This window comes from Suricata suricatta, chromosome 2, assembly GCF_006229205.1.
Source record: "Suricata suricatta isolate VVHF042 chromosome 2, meerkat_22Aug2017_6uvM2_HiC, whole genome shotgun sequence".
NCBI classification, from domain to species: domain Eukaryota; kingdom Metazoa; phylum Chordata; class Mammalia; order Carnivora; family Herpestidae; genus Suricata; species Suricata suricatta.
This window is the reverse complement of record NC_043701.1, coordinates 12,316,444-12,335,371: the sequence shown is the minus strand read 5'-3', so window position 1 is coordinate 12,335,371 and position 18,928 is coordinate 12,316,444. Positions and strand designations below refer to the sequence as shown.

The window sequence follows — 18,928 nt, the reverse complement described above, 5'->3', positions numbered from 1 at the left end:
GCTCAGTTGGTTAAGCATCCCACTTCAGCTCAGGTCATGATCTCATGGGTTGTGAGCTTGAGCCATGCATCGGGCTCTGTGCTGACAGCTAAGAGCCTGGAGCCTGCTTCAAATTCTGTCTGTCTGTCTGTTGCTCTCTCTCTCTCTCACTCTCTCTCACTCTCTCTCTCACCCTCTCTCGCTCTCTCTCTCTGCCCCTCCCTCACTACTCATACAGAGCTGTCTGTCTGTCTCTCAAAAATAAACATTAATTTAAAAAAAGATAAGAGCTTCTGTACAGCAAAGGAAACAATGAAGCTAAAAACCAAATAACAAAATGGGAGAAGATACTTGCAAATGACTTATCTTATAAAGGGCTAGTATCCAAAATCTACAAAGAACTTAATTAAACACAACACTCCAAAATAGAAATGGGCAGAAGACATGAATAGACACTCTTCCAAAGAAGATATCCAGATTAGCTAACAGATACATGAAAAGATGCTCAACATCACTCATTATCAGGGAAATGAAAGCCACAATGAGATACCACCTCATACCTGTCGGAATGGTTAAAATTAACAACTCAGAAAACAACAGATATTGGCGAGGACGTGGAGAAAGGTGATCCCTATTGCACTGGTCATGGGAATGCAAACTGGTGCAGCCACTCTGGGAAACAACATGGGGGTTCCTCAAAAAATTAAAACTAAAACTACCCTATGCTCCAGGAATTGCACTAAAAGGAATTTATCTAAAGGATACAAACATGCTGATTTGAAGACACACATGGCATCTCAATGTTTATAACAATAGCCAAATTATGGAAGGAGCCCAAGTGTCTATCAACTGATGAGTGGATTAAGAAGATATCAGGGGCACCTGGGTGGCTTAGTCAGTTAAGCATCTGACTTCAGCTCAGACCATGATCTCATGGTTTGTGTGTTCGAGTCCTACGTCAGGCTGTGTGCTGGACAGCTCAGAGCCTGGAGCCTACTTTGGATTCTCTCTCTCTCTCTCTCTCTCTCTCTCTCTCTCTCTGCCCCTCCCCTGCTCACACTCTATCTCTGTCTCAAAAATAAACTTTTTTTTTTTTTAAAGAAGATGTGGTATACACACACACACACACACACACACACACAATGGAATGCTACTTGGTGAGGAAAAGGAATGAAATCTTGCCATTTGCAACAACATGGATGGTATTGGAGGGTATTATGCTAAGTGAAACAAGTCAAAGAAAGAAAGACACTACGATTTCATTCATATGTAGAATTTGAGAAACTTAACAGATGAACATAGGGGAAGGGAAGGAAAAACAATATAAAAACAAAAGAGGAAAGCAAACCATAAGATATTCTTAAATGCAGAGAACAAACTGAGGTTTGAGCGGAGGGGTGGGTGAGGGGATGAGTTAAATGGGTTACGGGCATCAAGGAGGGCACTTTTTGGGATCATCTCTGGGTATCATATGTAAGAGATGAATCACTGGGTTTCTACTCTGAGGCCAAGACTACACTATATGTCAACTAACTTGAGAATAAAAAAAATAATAAGTAAAGTGAGTTTCCTGTAGACAGCCTACACATAGGGTCATTTAAAAAAATTCCTGCCAATTGTCGTGTCCCGCCCTGGCCAGCAGGGCGGAAAATCCTCGCGGGTTCTTGATCCTGAGGGAGGGAGAGAAAGGGCAGGAAAGGGCGCACAGAGAGTGAAGACAGACAAGCGATTTCTGATCAAGCCTTTTCTTTTTTATTAAGAAAATAATTCACTCTTATATGGGATTTGGGGCGGGGAACTGACCCAGGTTGGTTGCCAGGTAACAGAGTCAAATGAATATTAGAGAAAGGGGAAAACCAAAACTGAAACTCCGGACACAGCATCAAAGAAGCGCCCAGATTAGCGCTGCGTAAACCAAAATGCGGTTTTGATGTTTTGTTCACCTTGGCTTTTTTCGTCTGGCTTAGTAGGACAGTCTCCAAAATCTGGACCAGGACATGCACTCTCCTAGCCTCCAGATGTAAATCTTGTTTTTTGGTTGCTCCTTGGAGAGCGATATCTCCTTGCCTGAGGCAGCCAAAACTCCGCGGCTCCCAACAGCCAATCTCTACATTTTGATTGAATAGTTTAATCCACTTTACACTGAAAGTAGTTGCTGATAAGGAAAGATTTCTGCCATTTTGGTGCTTGTTCTGTGCATGTCTTAGACTTTTTTGTTTTTCATTTTCTTCATTCTTCCATTTCCTTCCATTACTATCTTCTCTTTTGTTGGGTTGATGTTTTTGTAGTAAACTGATTTCCTCATTTTTCCTTTGGTGTACATACTTTTATTTTCTTTCTGTGATAAATTTATCCTAAATTTATAACATGTAGTTTGCATTGATACCAGCTTTACTTTAGTAGTGTACAATATATATATATAACACTATTCTCCTTTTTTATGTTGTTACAAGTTACATCATTATACATTATTCACCCAATAAAATGGATTTATAATATTTTATGCATTTATATTTTAAATTATGTATAAAATAAAATGTGGAGCTACAAAAAACAAAAATACAATAAAACTGGCTTTCATAATAGCCCATTAGTTACCTTTAGTGGTGATCTTTATATTTTTATTTTCAAGTTACTGTCTGTTTTTTGATTTCAAACTGAAGGATTTCTTTTAGCATTTCATTTAGGACAAGTCTACTGGCAACAAACTTCTTCAGCTTTTGTTTATCTGGGATTTATCTTCATTTCTCCCTCATTTTTGAAGGACAGTTTTGGTGGATTCAGAATTTTTTGGTTGACATTTTTTTCTTTCAGCACTTTAAATATGCCACCCCACTGCCTTCTGTCCTATATAATTTTTATGAAAAATTGGCTGTTAATCTTCTGCGGATTCCTTATATGTGACAAGGTGCTTCTCTCTTGCTGCTTTAAGGATTGTCACTTTGTCTTTGTCTTTTTACTGGTTATAATGTGCCTTGGTGTGGATCCGAGTTTATCCTACTTAAAGCAAAAGATTAGGGTCTTCTCAGGTCTTTTCTGAGCATGCATCTTGCCCTGTACATGTGTGTGGTTTTCTAAATTCACCAGTGTATTCAGCTGCTTTTAAATTCCTTAATTTCCCAAAGGCACTTCCCTCAACTTCCCTTCTGAGGCTTTTAGATGGTCTATTGTATGCCTCAACAATAACTTTTTTTGCCCTACATCTGCTCTGCTTTCTCAGGGACTGAGGTCCCAAAATGAGGATGCAGAGTGCCCTTTTCAAGACTTCTGCCAGGCTGGGAAGAGTGTGAGTAAGGGTAAATAAAAATACCACAAAGCTTTCCTAGGATTTTTAAATTGTCTTTTTCTTGAACCAGTGATTCCATGGTTGCTATAAATCTTTGAATGTTTTTCAGAGTTCTGCAAAGGTAGTTCTGACAGTTGCTGCTTGTTTTGCATTGTTTCTATGGGGGGACAAAAGTTTAGAGTGCCTGTCCACCACTTTGCTCACATTATTGCTCATCTCTGGCATGTGAGGTTTTGATATATATCTTGGATTATCTGTGATGCCTTCCATTTGGGGACATGGAGGCTCTGTAGGGCAAATGTAATTAGGGAGATACACAGAAGAGAGCAGGGGCTGGTTTGAACTGTTTTGTGGTAACCAGAACTTGGGGCCTGGGAAGAAGGCAGCCTAGGGGCTGAGAAACTTCTGACAAGGGAGATTTCAAGTTGGCCATTAAAAAGACTTTCAAGAGTTCTAAAATTTGATTAGCCTCAAGGGAGAAGGGCTGAAAGTTTCTCTGGGTTTCCCTTGACTGCATCAGATTTGGTTCCCCAGTGTATAACCCTCCTTGGGGACGATGAAGAGTAGGAAAGAAGGAGATAGAAAGTCAGAGGGAGACAGTTGGGCTTCCATAGTACTATTATTACTGGATTTTCCCCAAAGTGCTCGTGTGAAGACAGCTTTCTCTTGCACTGAGAGTGAGAATAGCAGTAGCTTGCTTTGTGCTACAGAGCACTAATCAGGCAGAAGGTGGCCTGGGCTGATCCTTGGAGAGCCATAGAACATTCCAGTTCAGTTTCTTTCTCTGGAGGTGAGTGTCTGCCAGGGTTCCCCTCTGTGAAGGAGAGAGCAACGGAGGATCAACATGGGATGTTCTGGGCCTAGATGATCTCTAGAACAGGACACCTGCATCAGAATGGATGACCTCATCTTCAAATCAATCTTGCACAGCAGAGAGCAGATTCAACTCTTCCCTGACTCAGTGCTGGACATAGGCACAGACCTTTGCTCTTGTTAGGACACTCTTCTATCCTTTCTTTGTATTTGGTCCTGGCTAAACAAAAGTTATGGAAGGAGACTTCCGCTAATGAAGTCTATTCTTGAACCTTGTTACCCAGTTGTCATTTCCAAAGGGATCTCCATAGAGAGGGCTGCATATTGACAGTGCAGCATTTCAGCAAATACCAAAGGGAGAGGAAGCAGAGTTTGCTTCAACAATTGGCTATAGCTGGGGACATCTGGGTGGCTCAGTTGAATGAACTTCTGACTTTTGGTTTTGGCTCAGATCAGATCTCAGGGTGGGATGGAGTCCTGTGTCAGGCTCTGTGTTGAGCATTGAGCCTGCTTAGGATTCTTCCTCTCTCTCTCTTCCTCTGCCTTTCTCTCCTGCTCATGTGCTCTCTCTCTAAAATAAAAAAAAATGCAAAGATTGACCATAGCCAGGACTAAATAAGCTTTGTTCATAGATTTAGTTCCTAATTGATTCATTCATTGATTTGTTCATTTAAACATATTAATTGAATGTCAGAAACAGTAGACAAGAATGACAAAATTTTTGCCTTTATGGTGCTTATATGGTAATAGGAGACAGAAAGTAAACAAAAAGTAAAAACACAATTTTATAGGAGGAGAGCAAAGGAGATAGATTCTGGTGCACTGATAGACAGTAAAGGGTGGAATGTGTTTTTAGTATATGTGCTGCCGAAGCGAGCACTGGAATGTGTTTTTAAAAGGATCATGAGGAAAGGCTCCCTGAGCTTGGGCACTTGAGCAAAGACCTGAAGGAAAATAAGGGATGTATCCCAGAAATTGTAAGGGGCTCAGGTCCTTGGGTCTGTTTTATCTTAGTGACAGCTGAATTTTTTTCATTTGATTTTGGAAGAAAAACCTATTTGTTGTCTCTGAGAAGACCCTCCTTATTTTCTTTTGGATTGAGACCAGGCCACTTACATGTATAGCTTGAGCTGAGCCCAGAGTTCACATTTGGTGGCTTTGACTCCCTGCTGGAGCCAGGGTTTTGAGCTCTCATGAAGGCAAGGGGTGTTGAAATTGGACCTTTAGCCTCGTGTCTGTCAGTTCCAACATGAGGAGATATGGGACAGGTAGAGGCTGAGGATGGCAGTTTCTCCCATGCCCTCCTCTAGACTCTCTCCTATCAGTCTGGGGATTGTTGGCATTAGGGTTGGGACACAGAGGCTTCTGACTGATTAAGCCCAGGTGATTTTTAGTATTCACCTATGAGAAGACATATTTACTGAGGATAAAAACAAGGCAGGCTTCCCCTTATAAGAATAGGGAGGGGAAAGTGAGAATTCACTCAGGCAGCTAGTTGACTTCTAGACTGAGAAATACTCAGGCCTTGCCCTCAGAATCTTACAGAAAACCTTCAAAGAGTTGTCCATACCCATGCCTATCAGTGATACCAATGATGATACAGGTAAAAGGAAAACTTTCAAATGGACCCTATGTCTTGGAGAAGCAAAGTAAACACATACCTGCTCTGGGTGAGATGGGGCATAAAGACTTTTCTATAGTCTGGAGCAAGACTCAGAGGATAGAATATATTTGATGGACCACATAGTTTAGGACAATCATGAAGGAAGTGAGTTAGTGGTAAAAGGGAACACACTGGTCAGGGAGGCAGACTCAGTGACTATTTGCTAGGTTTTAGATTTGTGCTGTTGTGTGTGTGCGTTTTGTGTGTGTATACTAAATTATAGTTATAATGCCAATAAAAGATGGCAAAATTAAATAAAACACTAGGTGTTTGTGTGTGCCTATTGTGTGCTAGATAGGCACTGTTATAAATGCCTTTGTAACATATTAACTCATTTAGTTCTCATTAGAGACCTATGAGGTAGGGTCTAGTATCCCCATTTAACAGATTAGAATATTGGGCAAAAAGAATTTAAGTAACTTACCCAAGGTCACTAAGCCAGTGTTCATAATTTATTTAGATAAAATATAAATAAACCACCAAAGAGGGTTGGTACCTTCTTATTAGAAGACCATATTCTGTAGGAAACTGAAAACTGTCTGTAAATCTGTAAAGAAAGGCTGTAATCTTTTATAAAAATTTTTTTTTAAAGTAATCTGTACATGCAGTGTGGGGCTCAAACTTACAACCTCAAGATCAAGAGCTTCATACTAACAGACTGAACCAGCCAGGTGCCCCGGGAAAGGCTGTATTATTATCCTAGGCTGGAGTGGTGATTGTTTGCCCTTTTACCCTAATTACTTAAGTTGTGGGGATGATGAAAATCATGATGATGCCAGTAAGAATGGGTATTTTTTCCTTTTAAATTGTAGGAAATGACAAAAGATCATTTGATAGAAGAGAAAACTTCTCTCCAAAAAAGTCTTCTTTACTATGAAAGTCAACATGGAAGGCCGGTAAAATGTCTCTCTTGTTAAAAACATTTGATTTTCCATCTTAAAAAAGATCACGAATTTTCTTTGTGGCCCGTATCTTCAGAGCTGTTTTGTAGAGCAGGAAGACCTGTGAAATGAGAGATGCAGGTGGTGCACACCGGGCAGGGGGCTGGCTGGCTGTTGTGCCTGTGCTGTGCCATTGTTAACTTAGGTCATCTTCCTGGCTAGATTTAATTTTCTTCATATATCATGATTGCTCTTTAAAAAGATTTTAATCCTGATCATGTAGAGGGTACATTAGAACATGAAACCTTCCTAGTCATGTGGAATCTGAACAGGAGGTGGGTATTTTCTTTACCTGAAACTGTTTTTATTTTGGGATCAGAAGCAGTGTGATCTCTTTATTACTCTCTAGATTTTACAAGGAACACCCTCTAAGGACTAAATGTTGGGGAATCGGTCTAGTGCCACTGAATTCTATCTCTTAGGCTTCCCTGGCTCCCCAGAATCACACCATATCCTATTTACTACCTTCTTCTTCTTCTACTCAGTGACAGTCATGGGGAACATACTCATCATTGTGATTGTCTGTGCTGATAAACGTTTGCAGTCCCCCATGTATTTCTTCCTTGGCCACCTCTCTGTCCTAGAAATCTTGATTATATCTACTGCTGTCCCCTTGATGCTCTGGGGGCTGCTGCTTCCTGGGATGCAGACAATATCTCTGAGAGCATGTAGTACACAATTATATTTGTACCTTTGTTTGGGTACCTCAGAATTTATATTAATGGCAGCGATGGCAGTGGACCGTTATGTGGCTGTCTGTAACCCTTTGAGGTACAACATCATCATGAACAGCAACACCTGCATCGGGGTGGTCATTGTGTCATGGATGTTTGGGTTCCTGTTTCAAATCTGGCCAGTCTGTGCCACGTTTCAGCTTACCTTCTGCAAATCGAATGTGATAGACCATTTTTTATGTGACCGAGGGCAATTGTTTAAATTATCCTGTGATGATAGCCGTTTCACACAGTTTATACTTTTTTTAATGGCTGTTTTCATTATCATTGGTGCTTTGATCCCTACAATCATCTCCTACACCTACATCATCTCCACCATCGTCAAGATCCCCTCAGCCTCTGGCCGGAGGAAAGCCTTCTCTACTTGTGCCTCTCACTTCACCTTTGTTGTGATCGGCTGTGACAGCTGCTTGCTCCTCTATGTGAAACCTAAGCAAACGCAGGCAGCTGAGTACAATAGGGTAGCATCACTGATGGTTTTAGTGGTGACCCCTTTCCTGAACCCATTCATCTTCACCCTCCGGAATGACAAATTCATAGAGGCCTTTCAAGATGTTGTGAAACGGTGCTGTCAACTCCTCAAGGATTAGCTATGTCCTAAGGACCATCACGAACTTCTCATCATGGACCCGAATAATCTCAAAGCACTAATTCAACCTGAAATGATCATTTTCAACACCAAGTAGTTTGTGATCTACAAGAGCATTTTAAGACACAGCTAGTGCTCCGGTTTATAATTAGATGATTCCTACGTGGGAGATCACATTATTTTTTAACTGGGTATACATGTTTATACACTCTTCTGTAGTTATAATACAACTTACAGTATAAATTTAACAAGTGTAAATGTACAAAATATGTGTCATGTTTTTTAAAGAACACTCAGCTTTTTGAATGGGAAAAGCAAGGAAAATTATAATTCACTCCATGGCCGCTGACCCACGTGTTTGTTTCTAGGTGCTGGAGTCATCTTCCCATATGTTTTCCTCTGCTTTCATGATTTTCTCATTGCTTAAGCATCCTCTATTTCTTAGGTGAGTGGCTTTAAATCCGGCCTCAGGTCCTACCTTTTCTACCTTTTCTTGAGATCCCTGCCCCAAGGTCTAACAGGGATGTACTTACCTCCCTGTAGATCTTCTCAACTGGCAGTTGTAAGAGAGAACTCACTCCACAGTCCTGACTTCTCCCCAATCTCAAGGCCAGATGTGTGTTGATTAGGCACATCTCTAATTGTACTTTCTCAGGGTGAGGAGGGAGGGGCTTGGAAAGAGGCATTTTTTCATCTGGCATGAGTTCATGGTCACACCAGCCCCAAATGCAGGAGGACAATGGACTGAGTTCTGGGACCTGAAATGATAAGGATGAGTTGACCTTGTGTCCCTGGGCTGAAGCAGGAGTACATGAAGGGCAGAAAAAGGGCAGCCCCTGGTCACTTCTCCCCATAGTCCTCACACTGGTCAATCCTGACACAGGACATTCCATCTCCCTTCTCTCTCAGCTACATTTCTATCTTCCCTTCCTCCTCCCCCCCCCCCCCCCCCCCCCCACAAGGGCAAAGTTTATCAAGCTGTCTTCCAGGTCTACAAGGAACTTCCTCATCCACTTTGCAGTTCTGATATTATGCCATCCTGGCCCTTTTCTTGTCACACCAGTATTTCAACTAATATTTCTGTACCATATGACACTGGTTTACTGACTTTTTCTGTATCACTGTTTGTAAATATGCAAATTGGATATTAGTCATCCAAATGTATTATCAAAAGGAGACTACTTAAAGAATATATGAAACTTCCAAACTATCACATATTTTGCAGCTGTAAGAACAATGAGGAAGTTTTCTTTAACATTAAGAGAAAGATCTTCAAGATACACTGTTGGGTTAAAAAAGCAAAGAGCAGAACATAATGTTTAGTTTCTTAACTTTATGTAAGACAAAAGTAAAATATACTTTATATTATTATTTGCATGGAGAGAAGCTTTGGGAAGGGAGCACAGGAGGCTGGTGGTTGGGGAGGTGGCAGTGAGAAGGGGACTGAGGAGAAGTACTGGGAGTGAGGTCTTTACAGGGTTCTGAACTCCACATCATGCGATGCCTTACTAAGTCAAAACTAAAAGTAATCATCCTGCCTCTAAATGGCAAAAACAGTTGCTTGTTTCTACAAATACCTCACTGTAGCAGAGAAGAGAGTTTGGCAGAAGAATCTTTGGTAAGTGTGGATGCTCTGTAAGGTTTCCATAGGGCTGAGTAGAGCAAATAGGAGAATGATTGGAATGGAGCAACAGAGCTTTACATTTTTCTTATCCTGAGCCCTTGGCTACTTCTTTAGGGATATAGAGATCATCTTTAAATATTGTGGATATACCTCTTGTTATCTGATGCGTATGTTGGAAATACCTTTTATGAATCTAGAGTTTATCTTTTCATTTTTAATTGAATTATTCTGTCATGCAGAAGTGTTAACTTTGTTGTTGTCAAATGTAATTATTTCTGTGACTTGTATGTGTGTATATTGCTTCAAAAGTAAAAGTGCTTTTCCATTCAAAGGACTTTAACAACAGTCTCTTGTAATAGCTATAGGACAATTATTTTTAAAATAGGAGAATGGGAAGAGCATATGCAAAGTATTTTTTCACAGTTTTCAGTAATGATAGTGGTGGAATAGTATTAGCAGTATTATTCTAGGGCTGGTGTGTGTATAATGTAAGATGAAGGTAATGCATAATTATGGAATATTCTAGTTCTAAAAATAATGTCAAAGAGGTTAGGTAAAGCCTCTAAGGTCTTGTATTTAAGTTGTATATATCGGGATGGACTCATTTTATATAAATAGGGCCATTTTATATGTCACTAGGTGCAGATTACATTCTTGCAATACCATTTCCCAAGATGAGTAATAGGACTTCTTGGAGAAATGGCTCTTTCCGGGTCTGGGCAAACAATCTAGAAGACAAGTTTGGAATATCTTATCATAATGGGTATCAAAGATTACTAGGGTGATGTTAGAAGGTATTAGGATCTGACTGGAGGAGACTTCTATTGGCCAAAGATGAGAGAAGGTATACTTCCAAAGAATATATAATGGTTGCAACCATTGGAAATCTATCAAATATATTTAAGTCCATGAGTTCATAATGATGTTTAAAAAGCAGCCACCTTCAAAAGATTACATTCATTATTTATCAGACCCAAGCCTGATCAAGGCTCTGAAACCAGCTACAGAGTTACAGAAAGATATGCAGAGAACAGAAAGACATGTTTAACTGTGCCGTGAAGATGGAGTCACCATAATGTGGACTGTGGGAAACTACAGTAAAACAAACAAACAAAGAAACTCCTGATCCTTCAACAAAGAGATTGGAAGGAAACTAAAGAGCTATAGAGAGAATCTACAGATTAAAATAGACTAAAAAACATATTAAAAATGTAGAATACTAAGCTATGGTGTGTAGCACTTCAGACTGGCATAATAAAATTGTTAAGAAATGCAAGGGAGTGATTACTACAAGGTCTACATTGTAGTCACTTTAGAGGATGTGAGGATTGCAATTGGAATGGGGCCCTGGACAGGTTTCTGGGGTTGCTGTCAAATCTCTATTTCTTGATCTGAGTGGTGGTTTACAAGGGTATTTAGCTCATAATTTATTGAGCTATGTATATATATACATACATATATAGTGTGGTCTTTCTGTATTCATATTTTATATTAAAATAAAATGATTAAAAAGGCCTTCTATGGTGCAGCCACCATGGAAATAAGTATGGAAATTCCTCAAAAAATTAAAAATAGAATTACCATATGATCCAGTAATTTTATGACTGGGCATTTACTCAAAGGAAATGAAAACACTATTTTGAAAATATTTACACATCCCTCTCTTCTTGCAGCATTATTTACAATAGCCAAGATATGGAAGCAGTCCAAATGTTCACTGATAGATGAGTGGCTAAGGAGGATGTGGTTATATATAGTGGGATATTACTCAGCTACAAAAAAGAATAGAATCTTACCATTTGCAAAAACGTGGATGGAGCTAGAGAGTATGATACTAAGTGAAGCAAGTCAGAGAAAGACAAATACCACGTGATTTCACTCATATGTGGAATTTAAGAAACAAAACAAATGCAAAAGAAACAAAAGAGACAAAGAGAAAAGCATCCTCCAAAATAGAGAAAGAACTGGTGGTAACCAGAGGGGAGGTGGGTAGGGGGATGGGTGAAATAGATAAAGGAGATTAAGAGGACACTGATCATGATAAGCACTGACAAATGTGTAGAATTATTGAATCATTATATTGTACACCTGAAACTAATGTAACTCTATGTTAATTATACCTGAATAAAAAATAATTGAAAAAAATCTTGTATATATTCTAATAGTTTTAATTTTTGGAGTTAGGCATTTATATTTTTTAAACAAATAATTATTAATTTGGGGACAGGAAAAATGTTGGTGACAACCTGTGTTCTCTACAAATTGTGATCCTTAGGCAAGGATTAACTTCTAAAGACTTATTTAGGAGGGTATAATCTTAATATAGCAAAAGTACATGAAATTAGACAGAAAAGCATGGCAAACAGTACAGTGTGAAAAAATACTGCTGACTACTGTTTTGTGATGGTCTTGCCTGTGCAGGATAATTGTAGTCAGCTTTGTGGAGAAATTGTGCTCTGAAGAGTCCTTTGAAGTGAGTAGGGATAGGGAATTTGCTTGTTTCTTCCAAGTAGAGCTTCTGGGAGTGGGGCTTGTTTGCCTAAGCAGGTGGTAGTTAGGACTGAACAAAAGATGGAGGAAACAAGTGAGGTTGAGAGAGTCTGAAGAGACATAAGAAACAATAGAGATCTAATGTTTATTCCTATATACATAGCCTGTTGTTACAGTACAATTTATTGAAAAAAATCAGTCCTTTCCACATTAATTTGAAATGTCACACTATCTTATAAGGAGTGCTTTTATTTCATGGGTATATTTCTGAGCTCTCTATTTTATTTATATAATGTATTGGTTTATGCTTATAGTACAGACCCCATACAGATTTATAATAAATCTTAACTATTAGTGGGACCTGTAAAACCTCCATTTTCATTAGAACTAAGTTGGCTAATTTGGCTTATACATATGAGTTAAAATAATTTTGCATTTGTGTGTGTGTGTGTATTTGTGTGTGTCTATGTTATAAACAAATGTACTGAGGATTTTAATTAAAATTTCATTGACACTCCCAAATCACTTAATGAGGGCAGCAATACACTATTATAAAGACCATACAGAGCAACAAAAGTTTAGAACATTATCTCTTATGAACCTAGGCATTGAAACCTCAATACCATATTAGCAAATACCATCCAGCAATACATAAAAAGGATTATATATCACAAACAAGTAGGTTTCATTCCAAGGTACATGATGATTATTTCAAGATTCAACAATTAACCAATATAATCATATAAATAGATTAAAAAAGAAAAAATATCATATTAACATAGAAAGAGCCTTTGACAAATGCAACATCCCTTCATTATGAAGCTTTCAATATAGGATATTAAAACAAAAACCTGACAGCTAACATCTTCTATAGTGGTAATAGACTGAATGCTTCTCCCCTGCTGAGGTTGGGAACAAGCCACGGATATCCTATCTCACTATTCATATTTAATATTGGACTGGAAATTCCAGTTAGTGTGATTATGTGAGATAACAAAACAAAGGGCATATGGAATGTAAAAAAAGGAAAATTTGTCTTTATTCACAGATGACATGATTATCTATGTAGAAATCTCCTAAGAATCTACCAAAAAACCTCTTGAAAGTAATAAATGAGTTTAGCAAAATCTCACAATACAAGGCCATTATGTGAAAGTCAATTGTTTTCCTACATATTAACAACAAAAATTATAATTGAAATTTAAGAGATAATATTATCTTTGATAGCAACAGAAAAGTGAAGTATTTAGATATAAATCTAATAAAATATGTTCAGGATTTGTAGTGGAAAACTGTGAATCACCAATGAAACATATCAAAAACTCCAAGTAAATGGAGAGGTATACAATGATTATGGATTGGAAGACACAATATTCCAAATACAACTTATTTTTGACAAAGTTTCAAAGGAAATTCAATAAAGAAATGTTAATCTTTTCAAAAAATACTGCCGGAAAAATTGGCTGTCTCTAGGCAGTGAAATGAGCCTCAACATATATCTTGCACTTTACATAAAAATTATCTAAAATAACTTAAGTGGAAATGCAAAACTATGAAACTTCTAGGAGAAAATCTGCATGACCTTGGGTTTGATGGTGAGTGTTTAGATACAACACCAAAAGCATAATCCATGAAAGAAGAGAATGGAAAATTGAACTTTATCAAAGTTGAAAACTTTTTACTCTGCTAAAGTCACTGTGAATAGAATGAAAAGATTACGCAGAGACTGGCAGAGGTATGTGAAAACTCACAGATATGAAAAATGATACATGTATCAAAATACATATATAAAGAATAAAACTTTTTTTTTTTAATATCTGCTTTTGGGCTCCCTCAGGCTGTTGGAAGAATTTATCTCCTTTTTTTAAAAAAAAGTTTATTAATTTTTGAGTGAGAGAGAGAGAATATGAACAGGTGAGGGGCAGACAGAGATGGAGAAAGAGAATCCCAAGTAGGCTCCATGCCATCAGCACAGAGCCTGACATGGGGCTCGATCTCCAGAACCACGAGGTCATGACCTGAGCTGAAATCAAGGGATACTTAAGCAACTGACAAGCCCAAGTTCCCCCAAATAAAATGTTTAAAACTTAACACTAAAGAAGACAAACAGCCCCCCGAAATGGGGAAGTGATCTGAACACATGCATCCCAGAGAAGATATAAGGATGGCAACTAAGAGTATGAAAATTTGTTCAAAATCCTTTGTGATAGATAAATGCAAATTAAAACAACAATGTGATACCACTATGTTCCTACTAGAACAGTTAAAATATTAAAGAAAATCTGACATTTCCACATGCTAGAGAGGATATATAAATAATCAGAAATGCTCATTCATTGCTGCTTAAAATGCAGAATCTCACAACCACTTTGGAAGGCAGTTTGGCAACTTTTCATAAAGAGAGACTCAGCATACAACCCAGAAATTGTGCTTCCAAAATGAATAGAAAATTTACTCCCACACAAAAACTTGTGCATGAATGTTTATAGACACCTTATTCATAATTGGAAACAACCACAGTATTTCTCAGTAGGTGAATAGTTAAACAAACTATGATCACTCCATACAATGTGAATACTATTCAGCAATAAAAAGGGATGAGCTAATAACTCACATAATAACATGAAAAAAAATCTTAAAATGCATTTTTCCAAGTGAAATAAGCCAGAAAAGGCTACATTTTGTATGATTCAATTCTAGTGACATTCTGCAAAAAGGAACAACTAAAACGGATAGAAAAAATTAAGTGGATACATATCTCTTTGGATATGTTTGGACAGTGTTTGACTAGGGAAATACAGGGAATTTGGGAGTGATGGAATGAGTCTGTTTGGGACTATAGTGGTGCATATATTATGCATTTGTCAAACTCATAGGACTTTACAGCATATGAAGTGAACTATAATGTATACAACTTGAAAAAAAATCAACCAGGAGTTTGGAGGATCCCAGGATGGAATGCAGACAAAAGAATTTACTGTGATATGAATGTGGGATATGGGCTCACTGAAAAGGTTGATGTACAAGGACAAAGAAACTTTGGATATTAACGTGATTCTAAGCAAGTCCTATGCAACTTTGGAACAGTATTTTGACTAAAAACTGTAGGGCTAAAGACCAAAAGAACTATATATAATCACTGTACTCTAACTGGCAGTGCTGCTTCTGTAAAATAAATTTTCAACATGAATTAATCATAATTCAGAGGGATTTACAAATATGGAACAACACTGGAGATTAGAAAACTTAAAAAAACCCTCAGAATAAAAATGCACAAGAAAATAGATTGTGAAGAAATATTAAGTAATTCAAGAAGCTGAAAGAAGAGTCAAAATCATTTCAATCAAAGACCAAATTGCAGAGTACTCAAGGAGGACTATATTTTGTGAAAATAAGTGATATTGAGAAGAGGAGGCAAACAACAACAAAAACCAAAATAAAATAAAAAGCTAGAAACTATCAGAGAAAATGCAATAAATTAAATTAAAAAGACAACACAATCAAATAAACCTTAAGAGGTTCTTTGGTTAAAAAAAAGCTATGAATATATTTGAGGAAAATTTTGGAAAATTTCAATACAGACTGTACATTTTATATTACTGAATTAATGTTAGTTTTCTCGTATGTGATGATGGGATTCTTGTTATGTAGGAGAATACCCTTATTCACCATAAAGTGTCTGCTCTGTACCAGGAACATAGTAGATACCACTGCTAATCAGGATGCAGAGGAAGAATATGGGAAGCACGGGGATCCACAAGATGAAACCCCAGCAAGCCATTTAGGCTACTCTTGCCGAAGAGTAGTGAGTAGATCACATAAGAAGCCTCCATGCTGTGCTCACCATCAATCAGTCAGATAAAGGGATTGAAAAATCAACTCTGCTCTTTGGATTTTAAAAGAGACACCAGGAAACGAATCCCAGGACTTCATCTAGCAAGCTGGTAGATGCCTCACTGCAAAACCCATTCCAGAGTTTCTCATGTTATATTGCATACCTCCCTGGTCCCTGTCACATCAAGAGAAAGTATAAGGACACCAAAGAATCTATGGCTCAGTTTCTCCAGGACAGATTTTCTCCCAATTTTCAAGATACCCTTTCTTCCGATCCTAATGAGATTATGGAAGTTGAAAGATTTGGTATAGTCTACTTCACAAGTTCATAAAAACTCAAGAGTTCTTTTGACTTATTTATTTTTAATGTACTCAATTAAGTGCAAGTTAGTTGACATAAAGGGTAGTATTAGTTTCAGGAGTAGGACCCAGTGATTCATCACTTATTTATAACGCCTGGTGCTCATTCCAACAAGTGCTCTCCTTAATATCCATTGCCTAGTTAGCCCATCCTTCCACCCAATACCCAGCCAGCAATCCTCAGTTTGTTCTCTGTATTAAGAGTCTCTTATGGTTTGCCTCCTTCTCTGTTTTTATCCTATTTTTCCTTCCCTATGTTCATCCCTATGTTTATATGTTTCATAAATTCCATATATGAATGAAATCATATCACATTTGTCTTTCTCCGACTGACTTAGGGGAGGAAGAGATTGTTGTAGACCTTGGGGAAGGTAAAAATGAGGTTATTCTTGAAAGATTGTACCCACATTGTACCGCTACCTTTTGCAGCTATTACCACTACCTTTTGAGCAGTTTAAATGTGTTTAGTCTGCACTGAGATGTGCGGTAAGTGTTAATACATACTGAATGGCTTAAATGAACAGCTCAGGAAACAACAGATGTTGGCCAGGATGTGGAGAAAGAGGAACCATTTTGCACTGCTGGTGGGAATGCAAACTGATGCAGCCACTGTGGAAAACAGTATGGAGGTTCCTCCAAAAATTAAAAATAGAAGTACTCCATAACCCAAGAGTTGCACTACTAGGTATTTATCCAGAGGATACAAAAATGCTAATTCAGAGGGGTATATGCACCCCAATGTTTATAGCAATCCTATCAACAAAAAGCCAAATTATGGAAAGAGCCCAAATGTTCATTGAGTGATGAATGGATAAAGAAGATGTGGTGTATATAATCAGTGGAATATTGCTCAGGGATAAAAAAGAATGAAATTTTGCCATTTGTAACATGGATGGAACTAGAGCATATTATGCTAAATGAAGTAAGTCAGTCAGAGAAAGACAAATACCAAGTCAAGAATTCTCATGTTCTAACTCTGAGAACTCTATCCCCAGAAATGGGGTCTGGAAAATAGTCCCAAGGAAAAAGGTCTTAAGAAATTAATGGCAAATGCTTCATTAAATACTCCTTTAGCAGGGTCCTTCAGGCCCTAAGATTAGGAAAATATCTGCCTAATAATGCCTTGATAAATTTTATTTCATAAATAACTTCATTTAAAATTAAAAAAAATTTTAAGTTTATTCATTTTTGAGAGAAATAGAGACAGAGTATGATCAGGGGAGGGGCAGAGAGAGGGGAAGACACGTTCCCAAAATCCAGAGGTCAGCAATTAATCACTTTAGAAGGGGAGATTAAGAAATAAAAAGAACATTCTGTGCTTGATTTGTGATGGGAGGAGAGGCATGATTGAGCCGGTGGAGAGTTGCAGCAGAGAGTCTCTGAAGAGAAAATTCTGAGTGATTTTTGTGCCCTGACATATTAATAGGAGCTGAGTTAAGGTGGATGCCATCCAGGAAGGAGATAATTGCTTTCATGACTTACAAAGTTTTCAAGTGAGGAAATTAATTAGTCCCTTTTGGGCCAGTACAAAGAAACTTTTCAGGTGGAGAAAAACGTTTTCCTAGTTTAGAGATGACTTCCAACACTTACACATGCTGAAAGATTGAGAAATCTCCACCTTACTGTCCAGTTTCATTTGGAGTAGCCTCTTAATTAAGGATCAAATGGCTATATGTTCACTAGAGATCAACATCCATAAGTTGTGTTTCTATGATGTGTTCATGTGTACACATGCATGCATGTGCCCACACACTGGAGTGTAAACCATATCTCCACCTCCAGTGCAACACCAGCAGCCTTGATTAGAGGGTACCCCTGCTCTCTGAGATCTGTGTTACAGATTGTGAGTGATGCGTCTTATCCAGTTATAGAGTTAATGGTGTTGACTTCAGAAGTGACCTAGATTGGTTCCTTGTGCTAATTAGGACCTATTTATAACTATTCTTTTTTTCTACTTTCCTAATCCTGACCCTTTTGGCAGGCTCAGTCTAGACCAAGAAAACAGGATATTTTCCAAGACTCCATGATCTGAGCTATTCATTCGAGCATCTTTCCCATGACTTTCTAAGCAAAAGAGAGTGCTCAGAGAAGGCATTTTTCCTAAATATGCCTTTTCTTCAACCCTTACTCCTTTCTATTCACTAGAACACAGCCTAGTTCATTCTTTCTCTGGTCCAAAATGGACCATGTTCACTCTATATGAATGCCCTAATAAGTTCAGGGCCATTGGTGCCTGGTTGGCTCAGTCAAGAAAGCTTCTGATTCTTGGTTTCAGCTCAGGTCATGAGGTCAAGGTTTATTAATTGAGCCCCACATCAGGTTCTGCACTGGCAGTGTGGAGCCTCCTTGGAATTCTCTCTTCTCTTTCTCTCCTCCATCTTTCTTTTTTTCTCTCTCTGTCTCAAAATAAATAAATAAAAATTTTAAAAAATGAGTCCAAGACCAGAAGATAGGGGATAAAACATCAGGGAGGATCAAGGTAACTGACAAGCAGATAACTAACCCTTTCCCGAAGATGTTTCAGTTAAGTTCCAGGGAAAAGAAATAAGTAGCCTGACTTTCTGCTTATGATCAATTGATCGTTCATTTCCCCTTCCTTCCCTATCTATACTAAA

General features: G+C 38.1%; 3 protein-coding genes across 4 annotated transcripts in view; all 3 read left to right on the top strand.

The window, feature by feature from the left end:
* LOC115304956 (serine protease 58-like) overlaps positions 1-18,928 on the top strand; it is a 41,999-nt gene that overhangs the window by 21,902 nt on the left and 1,169 nt on the right. The window lies entirely within an intron of this gene.
* LOC115304925 (olfactory receptor 9A4-like) overlaps positions 6,564-18,928 on the top strand; it is an 18,163-nt gene continuing 5,798 nt past the window's right edge. Inside the window, exon 1 of one of the 2 annotated variants that reach the window (XM_029955279.1) lies at positions 6,564-6,637. The gene's annotated coding sequence lies outside the window, so the exon portion shown is untranslated. Of the gene's footprint in view, positions 6,638-8,388; positions 8,451-18,928 lie in introns of those variants that run through there. The other variant, XM_029955289.1, reaches the window with a different exon arrangement.
* LOC115304946 (olfactory receptor 9A4-like) lies at positions 7,062-8,067 on the top strand. The gene has a single exon (XM_029955298.1). The coding sequence runs from the start codon at positions 7,062-7,064 to the stop codon at positions 8,004-8,006; it is 945 nt and encodes a 314-aa protein (XP_029811158.1). The 3' UTR covers positions 8,007-8,067.